A 19,814-nucleotide genomic window follows, 5' to 3' on the forward strand; every position below is an offset into this window, starting at 1 on the left:
TGTATGACGTTCCAAGATATTAATTCCTAAAATTTAAAGCACACCCTTAAGCAAATATCCAGATTGGCTCCATAAGTAGAAAAATAATTTAAGAGATTAACAAAAACTTGTACTGCTAATTGTAGAAGTGCCTGTACACACAACCATAAAAGTAAATTTCTTACTCCAACTTAAACTGGTATTTTAAAATTGACATGTACGCCTTTCTTGGAGAAATATAAAAAGAGAGGTTAAAAGCTGCTAAAAAATAGTAATGTTTCTTTTTTCGAAATCGCGCAGTAATGTGCTTTTTCTATGTTCAAAAATCGGCACAGAAATTAAATGCGGTGTTGTCATATTAGTATGATCTACCTCCACAATTACATTTTACAAGGTTATAAATTGTTTTTCGGTTTAGCAGTAATTCTATACTCTTTGTTAACCCTTTTTATTAGTTATTAGAAACACATCCGGTTTATTAATTTTATAAATATAATTTATTAACTAAATTTGCGCGTAATCTCGCAACGTCGCAACCTTGCATGGCAACAGCGGATTTCTTGAAGTGCAGCGACATTCTATGGCAGCGAACAATGTGTATCCACATAACCTGTAATAAGTTTTTGTTCGGTGCAGAAACAACCATGGAAAACATTATATGGAGAATATCTCATTTTGCATACGAGTATTTCGCTGAAAAAGAAAATTCTGTGAAATCAACATTTTGGGCTACATAGTCGTTGTTAAAGTCAACTCTGTTAATATAAAACAGCATAGATATAATCTAAGTACACCAAATTCTCAAGCAAAAAATATAGGTTATGTTTCCCAGAAATCAAATATATTTACAAGAGAAAACTTACGAAAATTTTTAACAGAGGCCCGTGATTAATGTACCTAATGTCAAAGGTAATCTCAAAGAAGGTCAATAACATTGTCTATAAAACATAATGTTTTAGGTACATTTTTTATTCGAAGTTGTAGGAGTACGCGGAATGGAAGAATTTGAACAATTTTCTTGTATCTACATAACCTATAATAAGCTTTTATTATTATTACAGAACAGATTATTAACTTACATGCCCATTTTAAATGAAAGTATGAAGCATACCTCTTATTTTTCGGCACTTTTAATAATATTTTTGCTTGCAGAAAGATCTGCAGCAATTGCAAAATAGAGATGGATAGCTATAATAACAAGAAGTTTACATGCATTCGACCGAACTTGCAAAAACTGGCAGATAATATATCAAATTTATTAACCAGAAACTCAGCCACAGTTTATGAAAAGCGGTATGAAAAATTTTTTTTTGGCGTAGAAACAACCATGCAAAATATATGGAGAACACCTCATTGCATACAAGTATTTCGCTGAAAAAGCAAATTCTGTGAAATCTTTAACACTTTGGGCTGCATAGTCGTAGTTAAAGTCAACTCTGTTAATAAAAAACAGCATAGATATATCTAAGTACACCAAGTTTTCAAGCAAAAAATATAGGTTACATTGCCAAGAAATCAAATATATTTACAAGAGAAGACTTACCAAAATTTTTAACAGAAGCCCGTGATTAAATGTACCTGATGTTAAAGGTGATCTCAAACAAGGTCAATCACATTGTCTATAAATCATTATGTTTTAGGTTTATTTTTTATTAGAAGTTGTAGGAGCATGTGGAATGGATAAATTGAAAAATAATGACGGCATTCAAGACAAAAACGATACGCTAATAATTAAAATTCCAACGTCTAAAACTGGCAAAGCACGAGAATTTACAAATATGTGTAAAAATATTTATCCAATTGAAATATAGTAAAAATACCTAATTTTAAGACTGCACCATACACCAGACAAATCATTATTTATACATTACATTTGGATAGTGAATGCAGCAGCTGCTGCATTGTACAAATATACCTGCAAACACACTGTAACAAATTATGCAGACACCTCTTTTGACTAAAAGATGTATATTTAACTTTATCCATACGTTGTCAACTTTGTTAATAATTGCAATCTCTAACTTCATAAGAAATATGAATAATCTACTTTGGTGTTTTATAGTAGTATTAAATGTTCATAGAATATAATTGCACTTACTACGAAGTAAGCTTTCCTAGTTTTAAGTTGTTTTCTTTTCTCTTTGATTATCTTAATTTCTTCAGCCTCTATGTGGCTGTTTTAATTCCAAAAAATTATTTCTGAATAAACTGGTTCATACCACTTTTTCTTTCTTTTACTCGAAAACAGTTTAAACTGTAACTCCAAATATTTACCTACTTTAAAACGTGTCAAGCATTCGCTTGTTGTAAATGATGCAACCATAAATACAAATTTGAACACTGATATGACAGGTTTGAGGCTAGGATGTGGTTTTCATATTCTCCCATTACTTGTTGCCTAAATCTGGCGCGAGGCCAAAAGTTATTATTGACGTATATATATATATATATATATGTATGCACGGTATGTTGTTACCTCCGAAGTATATACGTATAGTACGTTGTCACCTCATCTACAACGTTCCTACCTCCGTTTTCGGAGGTAGAAACGTTTTGCCTTGTAAATAATTTTTTAATCATCTAGGGGGCGCTAGGAGCTTGATTTTCAATTTTCGTCTGGAGGTCATAACGTGCATCCCATAGTCGCAACTTTTTATTTTAGTTCAGCTGTAGGCCGTTGGCGCTGGCGTCGCTTACCTTTATACACTGCTAGTATGTTGTTACCTCCGGCATATAAACTGTACGTTCTGACCTCTGAAACTTGGCAACATCGCCGTCATACATATGTCCAACGCATGGTAGAAGGAAACATGGTATCGACTGTTACGTCCAAAGGCATCAAATTAGCGCCAAATTTAAAATACATTAATTTGCAATCACCCCGAAGACTAGACAACGTGTTGGAAAACTGTAGCCTGCAGTTTCTATCTTGTTTGATCTCATCAGTACAGCACATTCCATCAAGTTGTCTAGCATTCATTGTGTTTCGTTTATGTGCTTAAGATTTTAAACTTGCTAATTTCACTCCACTCTTTCTTGTTAATATTTATGCTCCTTGCCTAAGAATGACATTAATTTACAAATTTAAACTTTTTTTCATATCCAAAAATAAAAAAAATATTTTTTACTTCTAAATTACTTACTGATAACAAATCCAAAAATGGATACTAATCCTTATCACGTCAGGTTTTTTCAAAAATACAAAATAATGAACTTTGCTTTTACCTTCACGTTAGGTTAAATTGATTCATGTTAACACTGTGGCATAAAACATGTCTTCGAAATCGTGCAAAGTAAGTGCAAATCAGTTTTGTTACGTTTGTGGTAAAATTATAGTACCTAAAGCGGGAAGACCTGTTCAAATATGCTTAAAAAGAAGGTATCAAGGATTTTGGGACGAAAATGTGTTACTGTTGGTCTATTATAAGGAAAACTGACAGTACTGCCAATAAAAGAAACGCTAGTGTTAATCATTTTTAATTTTCAGTCATAATGTTTATAATATATACTAGGTGTTGCTTTTATTTGATACAACCCCTGTAACTACTTTATTTTTAAAGATAAACCTGTATTTCTTTGAGCAAATTTATATCCTTTTAAAAGATCTTTGTGAGACCAAGCCCACATTTTTATTATCACGTCCCGTAGAGAAATCAAAAGCAACCAATTATTCTAAAATCAATACTTGAAAAATTTTAAATAAAATATTGATGACAATCTAGTAGCTTGAAAAATTGATACTCATGTTATTTATTGACGTAGATGATCTTGTAAAATGAAACAAATTTGCTAAAAGAACTATATGTTCATATATATTTAAAAACAAAAAAATAACAAGAGTTGTATAAAAGAAGAGAAATACGGGATATGTTTATATAAATATCTCAAAAACCTGACGTGATGGATTTTTTCTGCTTTCAGATTTGATTTTCCTGAACCCAAATCCTTCAGATTCAACTATTTTTGTCTTTGGATATAAAACCTTGTAAACTAGTGTAATTGGAGTTTTCACTCTGTTGAGGCATTGTATCAGTAATAATAAGATTAGCAACCATCTAACCAGCTTTAAATTGAAACATTTATTTGTGATTATACAGTTGTTGCAGTCGTATGTAATATGGGATCGCAGAATTTAGGTTTTTGTGTAACCACTAACCAACATTAGTGCAGAGTGCACATTCTTCTCCAAAATATTGACCAGTACCAATTTACTGTTACTTTATTTGTCGAAATTACTATTGGTTCTGAAAAGAGCCGATTTGATGCCAGTTTATAGTAACCACACAAGATTTTCGATATATGGCCCTTCATTCTGGACACAGTCCGAGCCCTTCTTTTTTCTTATTCTTTTTTTATGTAGGACATTCCAAGCTCGATTTCCTCCTTTAGCCCTGATTATTGTATTTAAAATTTCAGCATCTTCGAATTCTTTCACTTACGTCATTAGGTGTTTATAAAAGTTCTATGTGTTGAACATTCTGTCACTAATGGTGTTTGAATCGTCTCAAAATCGTTTTGAAATTAGAATTCGAGTAGCTATTGTTGCTTACATCGTCTTCAAATTCGAATTTAAGTTGCTACTGTTGCTAAAAGCAACGTTTTGTGATGACGTCATTTTTACAAATACACGTATATCAACTTGGATTGATGCAGTGTAAAATACTAAAAATAACAGTATTGTATTCCCAAAATTTTCTGGGAAAATGGAGTGAGTCGTTCCTGATTTAATCAATAAAATAAATTTGACACATTCATTAATTTTTTGAGTCCCCTGTTTTAGAAAATCTAAAAAATATGAGTCCAATGATCGACCACAAATAAGAACATATTTGCACATTTTGGGTGGAATTTCTTCTACAAAATTTTGAGATGTCGTCATCAGTTTTTTGGGGGACCTAAACAGATATATTTTGATCAACAATTTACCATGCTTCAATAACTTGAAAACGGCTGCAAGATTTCAAAATATTCAGTTTTGCTATTCTTGATTTATTCAATAAAATAAATTGACTGATTCATTAATTTTTTGGAGTCACCCTCTATAAGCAAAGCTAAAAAATATGAATGCAGTGATAAATTACAATTATAGATTGATCATTTTAGATAGGATTTATTCAGCAAAATTTTGAGATGACGTCATAAATTTTTTGGAGTTGATGAACAGTAAGTAAGCCTAAAAAATATGAATGGAATTGTGTGTATCGGTGGGGATTTTAATAAGAAATAGGGACGGTCACGGTTTTCAGATTTTTATTAGATGCTTACGGGTTGAGAGCTCGAGGAAGAAAAAGGAATGGTGTTTAAAAATTGTCGACACGTAGGTTCGGTTTTGGAGAGGTGGAAGAACTTAAAGAAAGCGTTTAGAAAATTCTAGAAACTGAAAGAGAAAGTTGGACAATAGGGCAGGTAGACGAAAGATAGGATAAGAGGAAGGATAGGATTTGTACAGAAATTTATATAAATATCACATGTATTCAGGTATATTACGTGTTTTTGGAGCAACTGTTGTTCCCAAATATAGACTCATCATATTTTGGATTTTTCCGAAAGGATTTATTCGGCAACATTTTGAGCTGACGTCATCAATCTTTTGGAGGGGATAAGTAAATAATTTTGATTAAAAATTTATCATGATTATCATAACTTTATAACGTCTGCAAGATTTCAAAGCATTCCGGTTTGCAGATTCAAAATTAAATTGCAAAATGTTGCTTTATAATTTTGATTCTTTTCCCAAAAATCTGGACGTTTCGATAAAAACTCAACACGGCTTCATAAACTACATGTTATTTTATACAATTTAAAACCCATTTACTATGTACAATTGTGAAATGATATCATCACGTTATTGGTGAGGATGATTAGGCAAATTTCGGTTAGCGTTATACCATCTACATGACGTTCCTAATATAAATACAAAATTTGACAACAATTGTCCCAGTACTTTCGGAGATTATCTGTCTAATAAAAATTTGGAACGGCAGCCAAACGGACAGACAGACACACGGAAACAGGAGACCTATTTCTTCCTACTGTAGGGGTCATGAAAGCTCGAAAAAACGTAAAAGTAGAGAGTCGGTCGACGGACTCGATTACAATTACAATTACAAAAATTATAAGACGTTTCTGTCAGTAATAGCGTTCGAAACATGTCAAAATCGCCTTAGAATTAGAATTCAGGTTGGTTTACAGCCTGCGAGTGATGAAATGTGAGTTTTTAGCAACAGTAGCATACAGTTTGAAAAGTCTAGTCTTAAATTCCAGGACTTCGAATTACTTTCACTTATAATACAATCACAAGTATAGTAATCGAGTCTATATAGCAACTTGCTACTTGCATGTTTTCTTGACGTTTCATGACGTCTAGAGTACGAAAAATTTGGTCTCCCGGTTCCGTCTCTCTGACGCCTGACTCTCCAACGTCTGTGTCAATTTTTATTAGACTGATAATCTTCGAAATTACCGCACCAATTGTTATCAAATTTTATACTTATGTTAAGAATATCGTGTATATTGCAAAACGCTGACCAAAAGTTGATTAATCATCCCCCCACCAATGGGATGATCCAAAATTTACAATAGTATTTTTTTAATTTTATAAAATACGATATTCCTGCACTTGTGATGTATGAATTCGTAGTGCGTTTTCACGCTGAACATCAAGATTTTTGGAAAAAAAAAATTAAAATTGTATATTTTACAATGTAAGTTTTAACTTGCAACACACAATTGTTATATAATTTTGATTTTTCTTCCATAAATCTGCTCGTTTCGGGTAAAAACTCAACACGGATTCATATACTGTACGTGTAGGACTATATTATTTTACACAGTTTAAACCTATTTATAGTCTTTGCCATTTCTATTGAAACATCACCTGTTAATCGTAAATTTGGCAACGTTCATATTCAGAGAATTTTCGAATTAAAAGCCATTGTCAACCAACCGAAAGCTGTTACCAATTGCTAAATTTTAAGCAAAATCAAGAGGTAGTGTTTCAATAGAAATGGCAAAGACAATACTGTGTACAATTTTGAGGTGTCATCATCACATTGTTGGTGGGGATGACTAGACAAAGTTTGGTTAGCGTTTTACCATCAACATGATATTCCTAATATAAGTACAAAATTTCACTCACAATAATCGGTCCAGTACTTTCGGAGATTATCTGTCTAACAAAAATCGTCACGGACGGCCGACAGACACACACACCGAAACGGGAGATCCATTTTTTCGTACTCTATGGGTTATAAAATGTCGAGAAAACGTATAAGTAGAGACTCAGCCGACGGACCCGTTTACAATACGTCCTTACGTTTGGAAAGTAAAAAGTAAAATTCGCAAAATCAAATAATTTTCAAAAAAGCTGGAGTTGATTGTACTTCAGAGGCGAGGAAAGTTCTGTCGAAATAACCTTCGATCGACTTTTTTATGCATTTCTAGGATGATGTCTTGCTATTCCTATAAAAAAAATGGAATCATTTTGCAATTTTTACCAAAAATATCCAAAAAATTCAGCAATATAATTAAACACTTTCTTTGAATGATCGCACGAAATCAAGATATCTAATTTGCTGTGAAATAGCTATATACGTAAAAGAGGATAGCTTGTGTATAAACTTGACAACGCTGTTGGAGGTAACAACAAACTACGAGTACCCACTCATATACGGATATGGAGGTAAGAACGCCTCTTTTGTATATCTTATACAGGGTCATTATAAAATATTGTAGTCGAAGAAGGCCATGATTTTGGTGACATTTTGTGCCGCCTTTTTCAGTTTTGTGGAAAGGATTACACTAATATTGGAATTTTTATTTTTAGCGCCACATTAGTTGACATTAGCACCAGTGTTGCCACTTCTACCGAATTTTCGGTAGATCTACCGATTTTGGGCTCTGTCTACCGATCTACCGATTGAAACACAAAATCTACCGAAAAGTCTACGATAATTCAAGAATTTATTTTTAATGTATTTATAAATTTTCAATAATTTTTTTTATATAATTTTATTCCTTAATATTTTTTTCAGTATAGATTTAGTTCTGCGGATTTGTTTAGTTCCCTCTATTACGCACCAGCGGAACCACTATACATTTTTACAGATAGCGCCAAATATCTATTCTTTTTAAGCGCGTTATAATTAAAAGGGGATTTTTTTTTAATTAGTTAGACAAAATTCAGTATATCCCCGAAACAGTTCAGCACCTGAGGCAATAATTAAGGGGAATATTATAGTTTCATTGTGTTTTTATTTTTAACAAAATGTTCCTACTACCTTTAGCATGCTTACTCATAGATATATTTTTTTAAATGATCTATGTTAATATTTGTTTTTTATTTGTTTCTTTTTAATAACAAAATATTTCTACCTTCTTCATATATGATAAAAAAAAAACGTACCTATTATTTATGTGTAATACCTTTTCTATCACAAAAAACCGATCTACCGAAAAAATGCCGAAATTTACCGAAAATTATCCAAGAAATCTACCGATAGTAAGTAAAACGGCGTGGCAACGCTGATTAGCACAGACATTATTAATTCTGTCAGATGTCAATAATTTTTTCGTTTGTACTGGTACGTTTTCCCTCACTTTGTGCGTTAATTGACTTGTCTTGTTTTCATTTTTGCTGTCTTCCCCATTGTTAGAACTTTAATAAGTGTCTCAAAAAACAGTTTTTATCAAAACTACAGATCATTGTGGAATAATCTCAGGTAATGAACAGAGAGGAATAACTATGGTTAGTGTTACAAATGATTTTTTTAGTTCTTTGGCGCAATCATCATGCCTATTACCGTAATGGGGTGTTAAATGAGGATGGGGATGGAGTGTACTCTGTGGAGGCGTCTAAAAACGAGTATCTAGTGAAATGTTCTGTTGTCATTGATGAAGAATCTTTGAAGACGCTATATGGCGAATTATGGCCAGATTTAACGACACTGGTAGCATTTCTAAGTGAAAACCGACGGGGAGACCTCAAGTTAGTGAAGACGTTGTTGAAGATTTAAGGATGAGAATGGAACAAAGTCCGAATAAAGCTTTGTCAAAAATCTTTACTGTCCGGAGTACCATACAGCCCATGTCAGAAAATCGTAAAAGAGAAGTTACATATGCATCCATACAAGATTTTGTTGGTTCAGGAGCTGCAACCAGCTGATTTTCCTTGCCGCGTTGGCTATTGTAGTTGGTTTCAAGCTGATATGGACGATAACGGGATTCTCGATTTGTCGTTCTTTTCTGATGAAGCCTGGTTTCATCTGTTAGGCTATTATGTCAACTGACAGAACTTCAGAATTTGGTGTATAGAAAATACTCACGCTTTTGAAGAAACACCATCACACGCAATGAAGGTTGGTGTGTGGTTAGCTGTTTCCAGACGACGATTCATAGGCCTGATACTTTTTCAAGTAAATGAATGTGATCAATAAACAAAATTAGATGTAGAAAGTGTATGTAGGTACTGCAATAAAGTTTTTTATTTTCAGTAACTTTCATTTTTCTTTCGGTGTTAGTTGCATTTTCTTAATTTAAAACTTACTTCAACTTACTGTTTAGTAATAATTGTAATTTTACTATTAGGAAAGTTAAAAATCTTTATTAAACATTCTGTTGTTTCAAGAGATCTCATAATCATCTACAGAACTCTTAACACTATGCTCCTGAAATTTTATTGGTTTTTTCATCTTTTTTGTTATAGAAATTTTGAAAAATCTTGATATTAGGATGGCCATGTGGGCGTGTTTTGGGTAGAACCTCTTTGACATTCCTGTTATGCAGATCTGGCATGTTTCAGATATCTAGAAACTGCAAAGCTGAAGGTAATGTTTGGACATAGCAGTTTTCACCTATTGTAGGGATGAAGATCAAGGCTTTCAGTTGTGTTTTTTCAAGAGAAAAGCACCGGTCACAAACCATGTCTGCACCAATATTTTGACGATTCCTTACAATTTACAAACAGAACTTTCGCGGGATCACAACTTTGGCAAAATTATTTACTGCAAAAACTCATTAGGTACTCATAGTGTTCGTTAACTGTGATAAGACTTGCTCTGCCATTGTCCATTACGTGATTTTTCACAATTTTTACCTTCAGGGTACCTATAAAAATGTAATTTTTTAAATAATTACCGTGTTCATTGGTTTCGACAAACTTAACCTCACTTTTTGGATTTCATTATTTGAAAAATTATTGCTTCTTTGCAAAACAGACCAGATGATTTATTCTGTTCAACTCCAATCGACTTTCCAAGGTGTAATTCATGACAAAGCCCTTAAACGTTTTTCATAGGTGAGTTGACTACAGTATTTTATAATGACCCTGTATAAATCAGAAATAAATTTTCCAATTTGTTATTTTTTCCTTCAACTGATTGTTTCCTAGCAGTATAGACATTCAATAAACGCAACACCTTAAGTTTCGAAAACTTAATGCACAAAAAACAAACATAACCTGGAATTTAGTTACTTTTCAAGTTAATCCTTGATTGAAAAATAATCATAGTTACAATGGCACCCGTTACCAAAGCAACGACACCATTATAAAAACAAAAAATCAACACACCTTGTTTGTCAATGTTCCGAAAGTCACATTTCTTCCGTCAATTTTTTTTGTTGCTGTTACTAAGAATCAGATAATGGACCCTGAAGAAAGAAATTTGAGCTTCAACGAAACCACCAAAAAGTGGCATTGGTCTCCACCTAAGACAATAGAATACCACAGGCGTGACCACCGGGAGACGCTAGACCTGCTGAAAAAACTAATTCAGTGCCCGGGTAAGTAGCACATGCGCAGAAATATTTTACAGTTACACACGGGTTTTTCAAGCGTGAAAACGGCACTACCATTTACTAATTTGTATTTGTTCAACTTGAACTACTTGCTTAGACCTCCAAGTGGAACACATTGCTCCCCTACGACCCATGCCCAAACCCTTACCCCTAGCCCTCAACTCCCTAAAAACCGAGTCTGCTGTCGAATCCATGTTCCCGTTCGGCAGCACCCTGGACCCCAAACCCCCCAAATTCGAACTCATGGAAACCTACCTCACCCCCAACAAAAACAACAAAAAGTGGGTAAAAGCCAAACTTATCCACGTCGGCGAAGACGTCGTCCACCTCGCCGACAACCAAACCTTCAACGACATAATAACCACCAAAAAAAACATAGCCTACCCTGAACCGCCCACCCGAGTCCTAGAGGTTGGCAGCCGTGTCGTGGCTTTGAAAAAACAACTATCGACCACCGGCGAACTGTCACGAGGACGACGCAAGCACGAAAAGGGCGTGGTTATGGAATTTCCAACCAACCAGAACCTACAAAGGTCTGTCAAAGTAACGACTCGGCGCGTGTAATGTCGCGATTGGTTGTAGATATTTGGTGGTTTTCGACGACGGCGACTGGGCTTACGTGAAGCCGGATGAAGTGTGGCTTCTGTGTTATCAAAGTCCGAGGGCTTGGGACGACGTACCTGAGGAAAATAAGCACATCGTGAGGTACTTTTTACACGGGTTATATCAAGCAATAACGGACTTCGAAAAGGGTGATTTGGTCGTGTACGAAATGAGACCCAATGGTAAGTTACGTGATATGACTAACACGTTTTTTTATGACACTTTTCAGAATACCAACATGGCGTCGTTATAAAAGTTGACGTTTCTATCTTGTACGTGTGGTTTTCTAAATATTGTAAGTGTGTGACACTTTATAAAGGTCTTGCAAGTTTTAGAGGTTGTTGACAGTTTGTTCTATTTTTAATAAATAATTTATTTTATTTGTGTTATTACGATTAAAATTAGTACATCGCCAGGAGACACTCTGTTATCACCACAGTAGATCAGTAACGAAACTTCAGCAATATTTGCGGAACGGGTACACAAAAATAAAAATGGGTGGCATGTACTAGTGACATTGGCCACTTTTTTCTTTCTTATAAATTATTAATATATTCAAGCAAAACATTTTTATTCAATTTTGACGTTTTAAACTGCGTTTATTAAATCCTTAACAAGTCTGACAAATAAGTTGTTATCCACAAGTGAATTGCAAAATTTTTATTTCACTCTTAATATTTTTAAATCACTCACAAAAAAATAAAAAACAACCTCAGGAACATAAATATTTTGCTTATTATTTTTAATAGTTTTCACAGAATACAATTTATTTACAATTTTCACTAAAAGGTTGCTGCAACTAAATCAGTATTGTTTGACATATGTATTTGTTTGGCTCTGTGAGACGTCAATTTGGGAATTGTATAAATCCCACACCAATATAATTCCAAAGTGTGTTTCGGAAACTATTTACTACAGATTATTTCGATACGAGTGCAAGAACCAACTGTGAAACACTATTTTATTTGAAATGAAAAATTTGCTAAGGTGTTCTTTTAAACAAACTTCCACAACACATCTCCCCTGTATTCCAGCCTCTTCAACAATCATTAAGTGATGTGAGTTACCGGAAACTCACCTTGAAAGAACACAACTGTTTATGGTATGTTTGTGGATACTCATTAATATGAAAATTCTTACACCACCACTTCTGCGAAGTTTGTTGTGAACTTTGCACATTCTTACGAAGTGGTACATACAGGTATATATGTATATAATCCCGGAACTTTGGCACGGTCGGCACACTATGGCAACACTGTAGTAGATCAAACGCATAAATTAGTCAGTTTCGCACATAAGGAAAATACGGCATAGTTCAGCCCCTCGACGATAGATGGCCAAACAAAATTTAATTATATTTAAAAGGCACTTTGGCATTCTTATACGTAACACAAAAGGATTTGTGTTACGTATAAGAATATTCTAAGTACGTCACCCCTAGAATTACTTTTTTAAAAAATAAAACATTTCGACACAATTGTTTGTATCTGGAAATTCAAAGTGGTTTTAGATGTTCCAATAGCCCAAGTCAAGCGGAAATTGAAACCTTTAACAAATAGAAAATACTAGGGAAGTAAAGGCATTATTTGTTGTCTTTATTTCGCATTTTGCTAACAGTGACCGGGACTAAAGTGTGTGCCAAACTACCTGTTGTATGCGTTCGGTACGCATTTAACAGGGAGTTTCGCATGACATTTATTTTCCCCCAAAATTTTAAATCAAAAAGGAAGTGATTTTTAAGAACAAAACACTCTATGTTACTCATAAGAATATTCTAAGCACGCTGATTATACTGTATTTGCTTAAAAAACTAGGAATTTCTATGGGATAGATTGTATCTGGGTGTGCTAATGGTTTTCGATGTTCCAATAGCCCAATTCAAGCGGGAATTAATATTACCTACAAGATATTCCTAATATAAATACAAAATTTGACAACAATCGGTGGCTCGTAGATTATCTGTATCATAATTCATAAAAATCCGGGACCGCAGACAGATGTACAGACAGACGGCCAGACAGACAGAAACGGGACACCTTCGTACTGTAGGTGTCACGGAAGGTAGAGAAAACGTAAAAGTAGAGAAAACCGCTTTTTTTAGATTTACAGTTTTGTGGAAAAATACAAATCATGCGAAACTGCCTGTTAAATACGTACCGCATGCATGCAACAGGCATTTTGGCACAAACTTATTTACCTGACAGTGTCAGCAAAATGCGAAAATTATGACAATTAATGACGTTTTTAGTTTCCAAGTATGCCACTCTTGCTGAAATTTTAAATTTTCGCTTGAATTGGTCCATTACACCATTAAAAACCTCTAATTAGTTTGTCCAATAAATACGTAAATCCCTGGCAATTTAAGCAAAATGCTAAAGTAGTGAAACTTAATTTTGTTTTTACTTCCCTAATCACTTCTGTTTGCTAAAGATGTCAATTTCCGCCTGAGTGGGTCTGTTAGGACATCAGCACCCACTTAACATGTCCAGACACAATTCATAAAGTGGAAATATACTTTTTTTTTTAAACACATACTGCAGACTACTTACATTTAACTTGCTCAGAATATTCTTATGCGTAATATGAAGCCTTTTGTTGTTAAAAATCCCTTTTTACTTCCCGAGCGTAAGCAAAGGAAGTATTGTAATCGAGTCCGTCGGCCGACTCTCTACTTTTACGTTTTCTCGATCTTTCATGACCCCTAGAAGACGAAGAAATAGGTCTCCCATTTCCGTCTGTCTGTCCGTCTGTCCGTCCGTCTGTCCGTCCGTCTGTCCGTCCGTCTGTCCGTCCGTCTGTCCGTCCGTCTGTCCGTCCGTCTGTCCGTCTGCCGTCCCGGATTTTTATTAGACAGATAATCTCCGAAAGTACTCGACCGATTGTTGTGAAATTTTGTACTTATATTAAGAATATCATGTAGATGGTAAAACGCTAACCAAAATTTGTCTAATCATCCCCACCACTAATGCGATGACGTCACTTCAAAATTGTACATAGTAAATGGGTTTTCAATTGTATAAAATAACATAGTCCTAACATGTAGTTTACAACTCCGAATCGACTTTTCACCCGAAACGTCCAGATTTTTGGAAAAAAAATCAAAATTATAAAACAACATTTTGAAATTTAATTTTTAATCTGCTAACCAGAATGCTTTGAAATGTTGCAGATGTTTTAAGGCTATAAAGAGCATCATAAATCTTTAGTCAAAAAATATTTGCTTATCCCCTCCAAAAACTTGATGACGTCAGCTCAAAAGTTTGTGGAATAAATCATATCTAAAATGTACAAAATATGATGAGTCTGTACTTGTGATCTATCACTCCATTCATATTTTTTGGATTTGCATATACAGGGTGATTCAAAAAAATTAATGAATGCGTAAATTTATTTTACTGATTGACTCAGAAACTACAAAACCGAATGCTTTGAAATCTTGCAGATGTTTTAAGGTTATAAAGAGCATAATAAATGTTTAGTCAAAATATATTTGCTTACCCCCTCCAAAAAATTGATGACGTCAGCTCGAAAGTTTGCCGAACAAATCCTATCTAAACTGTAAAAATATGATGAGTCTGTACTTGTAATTTATCACTCCATTCATATTTTTTGGATTTGCATATACAGGGTGACTAAAAAAAATAATGAATGCGTAAATATATTTCATTGATTTAATCCGAATGCTCTGAAATCTTGCAGATGTTTTAAGGTCATAAAGAGCATAATAAATGTTTAGTCAAAAAATATTTGCTTATCCCCTCCAAAAACTTGATGACGTCAGCTCGAAAGTTTGCCGAATAAATCATATCTAAAATGTACAAAATATGATCAGTCTGTATTTGTGATCTATCACTCCATTCATATTTTTTGGGTTTGCATATACAGGGTGATTCAAAAAAATTAATGAAAGCGTAAAAAAAACACGATAGGCATGCAGTCGTCAAGTTTCCGACAGCGAGGGAAGTACTGTCTAAACTCTTCAGACCAATTTTTTTGATGATGAAATATTATAGGAAAAAAAAACATGCGAAACTGCCGGTTAAATGCGTACCGTATGCATGCAACAGGCAGTTTGGCACCAAAAATACCTGTCAAGGTCGGTCATCAAAATACGAAAATTATTACAATCAATTACACCCTTACTTCCCTAGTATCTCCTGTTTGTTTAAGATGTAAATTGCAGTTTGTATTAGGCTTTTGAAACATTAATAAACCGATTATTACGTTCAGTTACATTATTTACTGCAGAAGAGTTGCTAGTTTTCGAAAAAATTAAGTATGTACTGCATAATGCGTACTGTACGCAAGCGGCAACAGTTTGACACACACGTTAAAATTTATCAAAATATCAAAGTCAGCAAAATGAGAAAATTATGACAATTAATGACGTTTTTAATTTCCAAGTATATGACTTTTGCTGAAATTTTAAGTTTTCGCTTGAATTGGACCATTGCACCATTAAAAACCTCTAAATAGTTTGTCCAATAAATACGTAAATCCATGGCAACTTAAGCTAAATGCGAAAGTAGTGAAACTTAATTTTGTTTTTACTTCCTTAACCACTTCTGTTTGCTAATGATGTGAATTTCCGACTGAGTAGGTCTGTTAGGACATCAGCACCCACTTAACATGTCCAGACACAATTCATAATGTAGAAATATACTTTTTTTTAAATAACAAAACATATACTGCATAATACTTACACTTAGCTTGCTCAGAAGTTTTTGTTGTTAAAACTCCCTTTTTTTAGAGATGAAATATTTTAGTAAAAAATAAAAATCATGCGAAACTGCCTGTTAAATGCGTACCGTATGCATGCAACAGGCAGTTTAGCACCAAAGATACCTCTCAAGGTCATCAAAATACAAAAATTATTACAATTAATTACACCCTTCATTCCCTAGTATCTCCTGTTTGTTTAAGATGTAAATTACAGTTTGTATTAGGCTATTGAAACATTAATAAACAGATTATTACGTTCAAATACATTACTTACTGCAGAAGTTGCTTGTTTTCGAAAAAATTAAGTAAGTGCTGCAGTATGCGTATGGTACGCAAGCGGCAACAGTTTGACACACACGTTAAAATCTATCAAAATATCATGGTCAGCAAAATGCGAAAATTATGACAATAAATGACGTTTTTAATTTCTAAGTATATCACTTTTGCTGAAATTTTCTGTTTTCGTTTAAATTGGACCATTACACCATTAAAAACCTCTAATTAGTTTGTCCAATAAATACGTAAATCCCTGGCAACTTAAGCAAAATGCGAAAGTGGTGAAACTTAATTTTGTTTTTACTTCCCAAACCACTTCTGTTTGCTAAAGATGTCAATTTCCGACTGAGTAGGTCTGTTAGGACATCAGCACCCACTTAACATGTCCAGACACAATTCATAATGTAGAAATATTCTTTTTTACTTCCCGAGCGTAAGCAAAGGAAGTATTGTAATCGAGTCTGTCGGCCGACTCTCTACTTTTACGTTTTCTCGATCTTTCATGACCCCTAGAAGACGAAGAAATAGGTCTCCCATTTCCGTCTGTCTGTCCGTCTGTCCGTCCGTCCGTCCGTCTGTCCGTCTGTCCGTCTGTCCGTCTGTCCGTCCGTCTGTCCGTCGGTTGTCCCGGATTTTTATTAGACAGATAATCTCCGAAAGTACTCGACCGATTGTTGTGAAATTTTGTACTCATATTAAGAATATCATGTAGATGGTAAAACGCTAACCAAAATTTGTCTAATCATCCCCACCACTAATGCGATGACGTCACTTCAAAATTGTACATAGTAAATGGGTCTTCAATTGTATAAAATAACATAGTCCTACACATGTAGTTTACAACTCTGAATCGACTTTTCACCCGAAACGTCCAGATTTTTGAAAAAAAAATCAAAATTATAAAACAACATTTTGAAATTTAATTTTTAATCTGCTAACCAGAATGCTTTGAAATGTTGCAGATGTTTTAAGGCTATAAAGAGCATCATAAATCTTTAGTCAAAAAATATTTGCTTATCCCCTCCAAAAACTTGATGACGTCAGCTCAAAAGTTTGTGGAATAAATCATATCTAAAATGTACAAAATATGATGAGTCTGTACTTGTGATCTATCACTCCATTCATATTTTTTGGATTTGCATATACAGGGTGACTCAAAAAAATTAATGAATGCGTAAATATATTTTATTGATTTAATCAGGAACTACAAAACCGAATGCTCTGAAATCTTGCAGATGTTTTAAGGTCATAAAGAGCATAATAAATGTTTAGTCAAAATATATTTGCTTATCCCCTCCAAAAACTTGATGACGTCAGCTCGAAAGTTTGCCGAATAAATCATATCTAAAATGTACAAAATATGATGAGGCTGTACTTGTCATTTATCACTCCATTCATATTTTTTGGATTTGCATATACAGAGTGACTCAAAAAAATTAATGAATGCGTAAATATATTTTATTGATTTAATCAGGAACTACAAAACGGAATGCTCTGACATCTTGCAGATGTTTTAAGGTTATAAAGAGCATAATAAATGTTTAGTCAAAATATATTTGCTTATCCCCTCCAAAAACTTGATGACGTCAGCTCGAAAATTTGCCGAATAAATCATATCTAAAATGTACAAAATATGATCAGTCTGTACTTGTGATCTATCACCCCATTCATATTTTTTGGATTTGCATATACAGGGTGATTCAAGAAAATAAATGAAAGCGTAAATTTACTTTACTCACACACACAATAGGCATGCAGTAGTCAAGTTTCCGACAGCGAGGGAAGTACTGTCTAAACTCTTTAGACCAATTTTTTTTAATAACAAAACATAGACTGCATAACACTTACACTTAGCTTGCTCAGAATATTCTCACGCGTAATATAAAATCTTTTGTTGTTAAAAATCCCTTTTTTTAAAGATGAATTATTTTAGGAAAATATAAAAATCATGCGAAACTGCCTGTTAAATACGTACCGTATGCATGCAACAGGCAGTTTGGCACCCAAAATACCTGTCAAGGTCATCAAAATACGAAAATAATTACAATTAATTACACCCTTACTTCCCTAGTATCTCCTGTTTGTTTAAGATGTAAACTCCAGTTTTTATTAGGCTTTTGAAACATTAATAAACCGATTATTTCGTTCAGATACATTATTTACTGCAGAAGTTGCTTGTTTTCGAAAAAATTAAGTAAGTACTGCATTATGCGTACTGTACGCAAGCAGCAACAGTTTGACACACACGCTAAAATTTAAAAAAATGTCATAGTCAGCAAAATGAGAAAATTTTGACAATTAATGACGTTTTTAAATTCTAGGTATATCACTTTTGCTGAAATTTTAAGTTTTCGCTTGAATTGGACCATTACACCATTAAAAACCTCTAATTAGTTTGTCCAATAAATACGTAAATCCATGGCAACTTAAGCTAAATGCGAAAGTAGTGAAACTTAGTTTTGTTTTTACTTCCTTAACCACTTCTGTTTGCTAATGATGTGGATTTCCGACTGAGTAGGTCTGTTAGGACATCAGCACCCACTTAACATGTCCAGACACAATTCATAATGTAGAAATATACTTTTTTTTAAATAACAAAACATATACTGCATAATACTTACACTTAGCTTGCTCAGAATATTCTTCCGCGTAATATAAAGTCTTTTGTTGTTAAAAATCCCTTTTTTTAGAGATGAAATATTTTAGGAAAAAATAAAAATCATGCGAAACTGCCTGTTAAATGCGTACCGTATGCATGCAACAGACAGTTTGGCACCAAAGATACCTGTCAAGGTCATCAAAATACGAAAATTATTACAATTAATTACACCCTTACTTCCCTAGTATCTCCTGTTTGTTTAAGATGTAAATTGCAGTTTGTATTAGGCTTTTGAAACATTAATAAACCGATTATTACGTTCAGATACATTATTTACTGCAGAAGTTGCTTGTTTTCGAAAAAATTAAGTAAGTACTGCATTATGCGTACTGTACGCAAGCAGCAACAGTTTGACACACACGCTAAAATTTAAAAAATGTCATAGTCAGCAAAATGAGAAAATTTTGACAATTAATGACGTTTTTAAATTCTAGGTATATCACTTTTGCTGAAATTTTAAGTTTTCGCTTGAATTGGACTTTTACACCATTAAAAACCTCTAATTAGTTTGTCCAAGAAATACGTAAATCCCTGGCAACTTAAGCAAAATGCGAAAGTAGTGAAACTTAATTTTGTTTTTAATTCCCTAACCACTTCTGTTTGCTAAAGATGTCAATTTCCGACTGAGTGGGTCTGTTAGGACATCAGCATCCATTTAACATGTCCAGACACAATTCATAATGCAGAAATTTTCTTTTTTACTTCCCGAGCGTAAGCAAAGGAAGTATTGTAATCGAGTCCGTCGGCCGACTCGCTACTTTTACGTTTTCTCGATCTTTCA

At 33.7% G+C, this 19,814-nt stretch overlaps 1 protein-coding gene and 3 long non-coding RNA genes across 4 annotated transcripts; 3 read left to right on the forward strand and 1 right to left on the reverse strand.

The window, feature by feature from the left end:
- Positions 1-430: 430 nt before the first annotated feature.
- Positions 431-2,160, forward strand: LOC135143938 (uncharacterized). Its single transcript, XR_010282948.1, has 4 exons — positions 431-888; positions 939-1,077; positions 1,132-1,569; positions 1,620-2,160. It is a non-coding gene; the product is annotated as an uncharacterized LOC135143938 (long non-coding RNA).
- A 6,389-nt stretch (positions 2,161-8,549) lies between these two features.
- LOC135143954 (uncharacterized) lies at positions 8,550-9,473 on the forward strand. Its single transcript, XR_010282955.1, has 2 exons — positions 8,550-8,699; positions 8,752-9,473. It is a non-coding gene; the product is annotated as an uncharacterized LOC135143954 (long non-coding RNA).
- Positions 9,474-10,576: 1,103 nt separating this feature from the next.
- LOC135143953 (histone-lysine N-methyltransferase eggless-like) lies at positions 10,577-11,849 on the forward strand. The gene is made up of 4 exons (XM_064075856.1): positions 10,577-10,758; positions 10,871-11,306; positions 11,356-11,558; positions 11,606-11,849. The coding sequence occupies exons 1-4, from the start codon at positions 10,620-10,622 to the stop codon at positions 11,719-11,721; spliced, it is 894 nt and encodes a 297-aa protein (XP_063931926.1). The 5' UTR covers positions 10,577-10,619; the 3' UTR covers positions 11,722-11,849.
- Positions 11,850-12,093: 244 nt separating this feature from the next.
- Positions 12,094-12,571, reverse strand: LOC135143955 (uncharacterized). The gene is made up of 2 exons (XR_010282956.1): positions 12,517-12,571; positions 12,094-12,469 (listed from the first exon to the last, which is right to left on the reverse strand). It is a non-coding gene; the product is annotated as an uncharacterized LOC135143955 (long non-coding RNA).
- Positions 12,572-19,814: the final 7,243 nt, after the last annotated feature.

The sequence above is a fragment of the Zophobas morio genome, unplaced genomic scaffold (assembly GCF_036711695.1).
Source record: "Zophobas morio isolate AGI-343-1 ecotype UQ-CSIRO unplaced genomic scaffold, CSIRO_AGI_Zmor_V1 ptg000078l, whole genome shotgun sequence".
Taxonomy (NCBI): Eukaryota; Metazoa; Arthropoda; class Insecta; order Coleoptera; family Tenebrionidae; genus Zophobas; species Zophobas morio.

What these genes read in the sequence shown, in the direction of transcription:
- LOC135143953 (XM_064075856.1), top strand. Translation starts at nt 10,620, where the DNA reads ATGGACCCTGAAGAAAGAAATTTGAGCTTCAACGAAACCACCAAAAAG. An exon ending in AAAACTAATTCAGTGCCCGG is followed by an intron (nt 10,759 to 10,870) that starts GTAAGTAGCACA and finishes CTACTTGCTTAG; the next exon opens with ACCTCCAAGTGGAACACATT. An exon ending in GTACGAAATGAGACCCAATG is followed by an intron (nt 11,559 to 11,605) that starts GTAAGTTACGTG and finishes GACACTTTTCAG; the next exon opens with AATACCAACATGGCGTCGTT.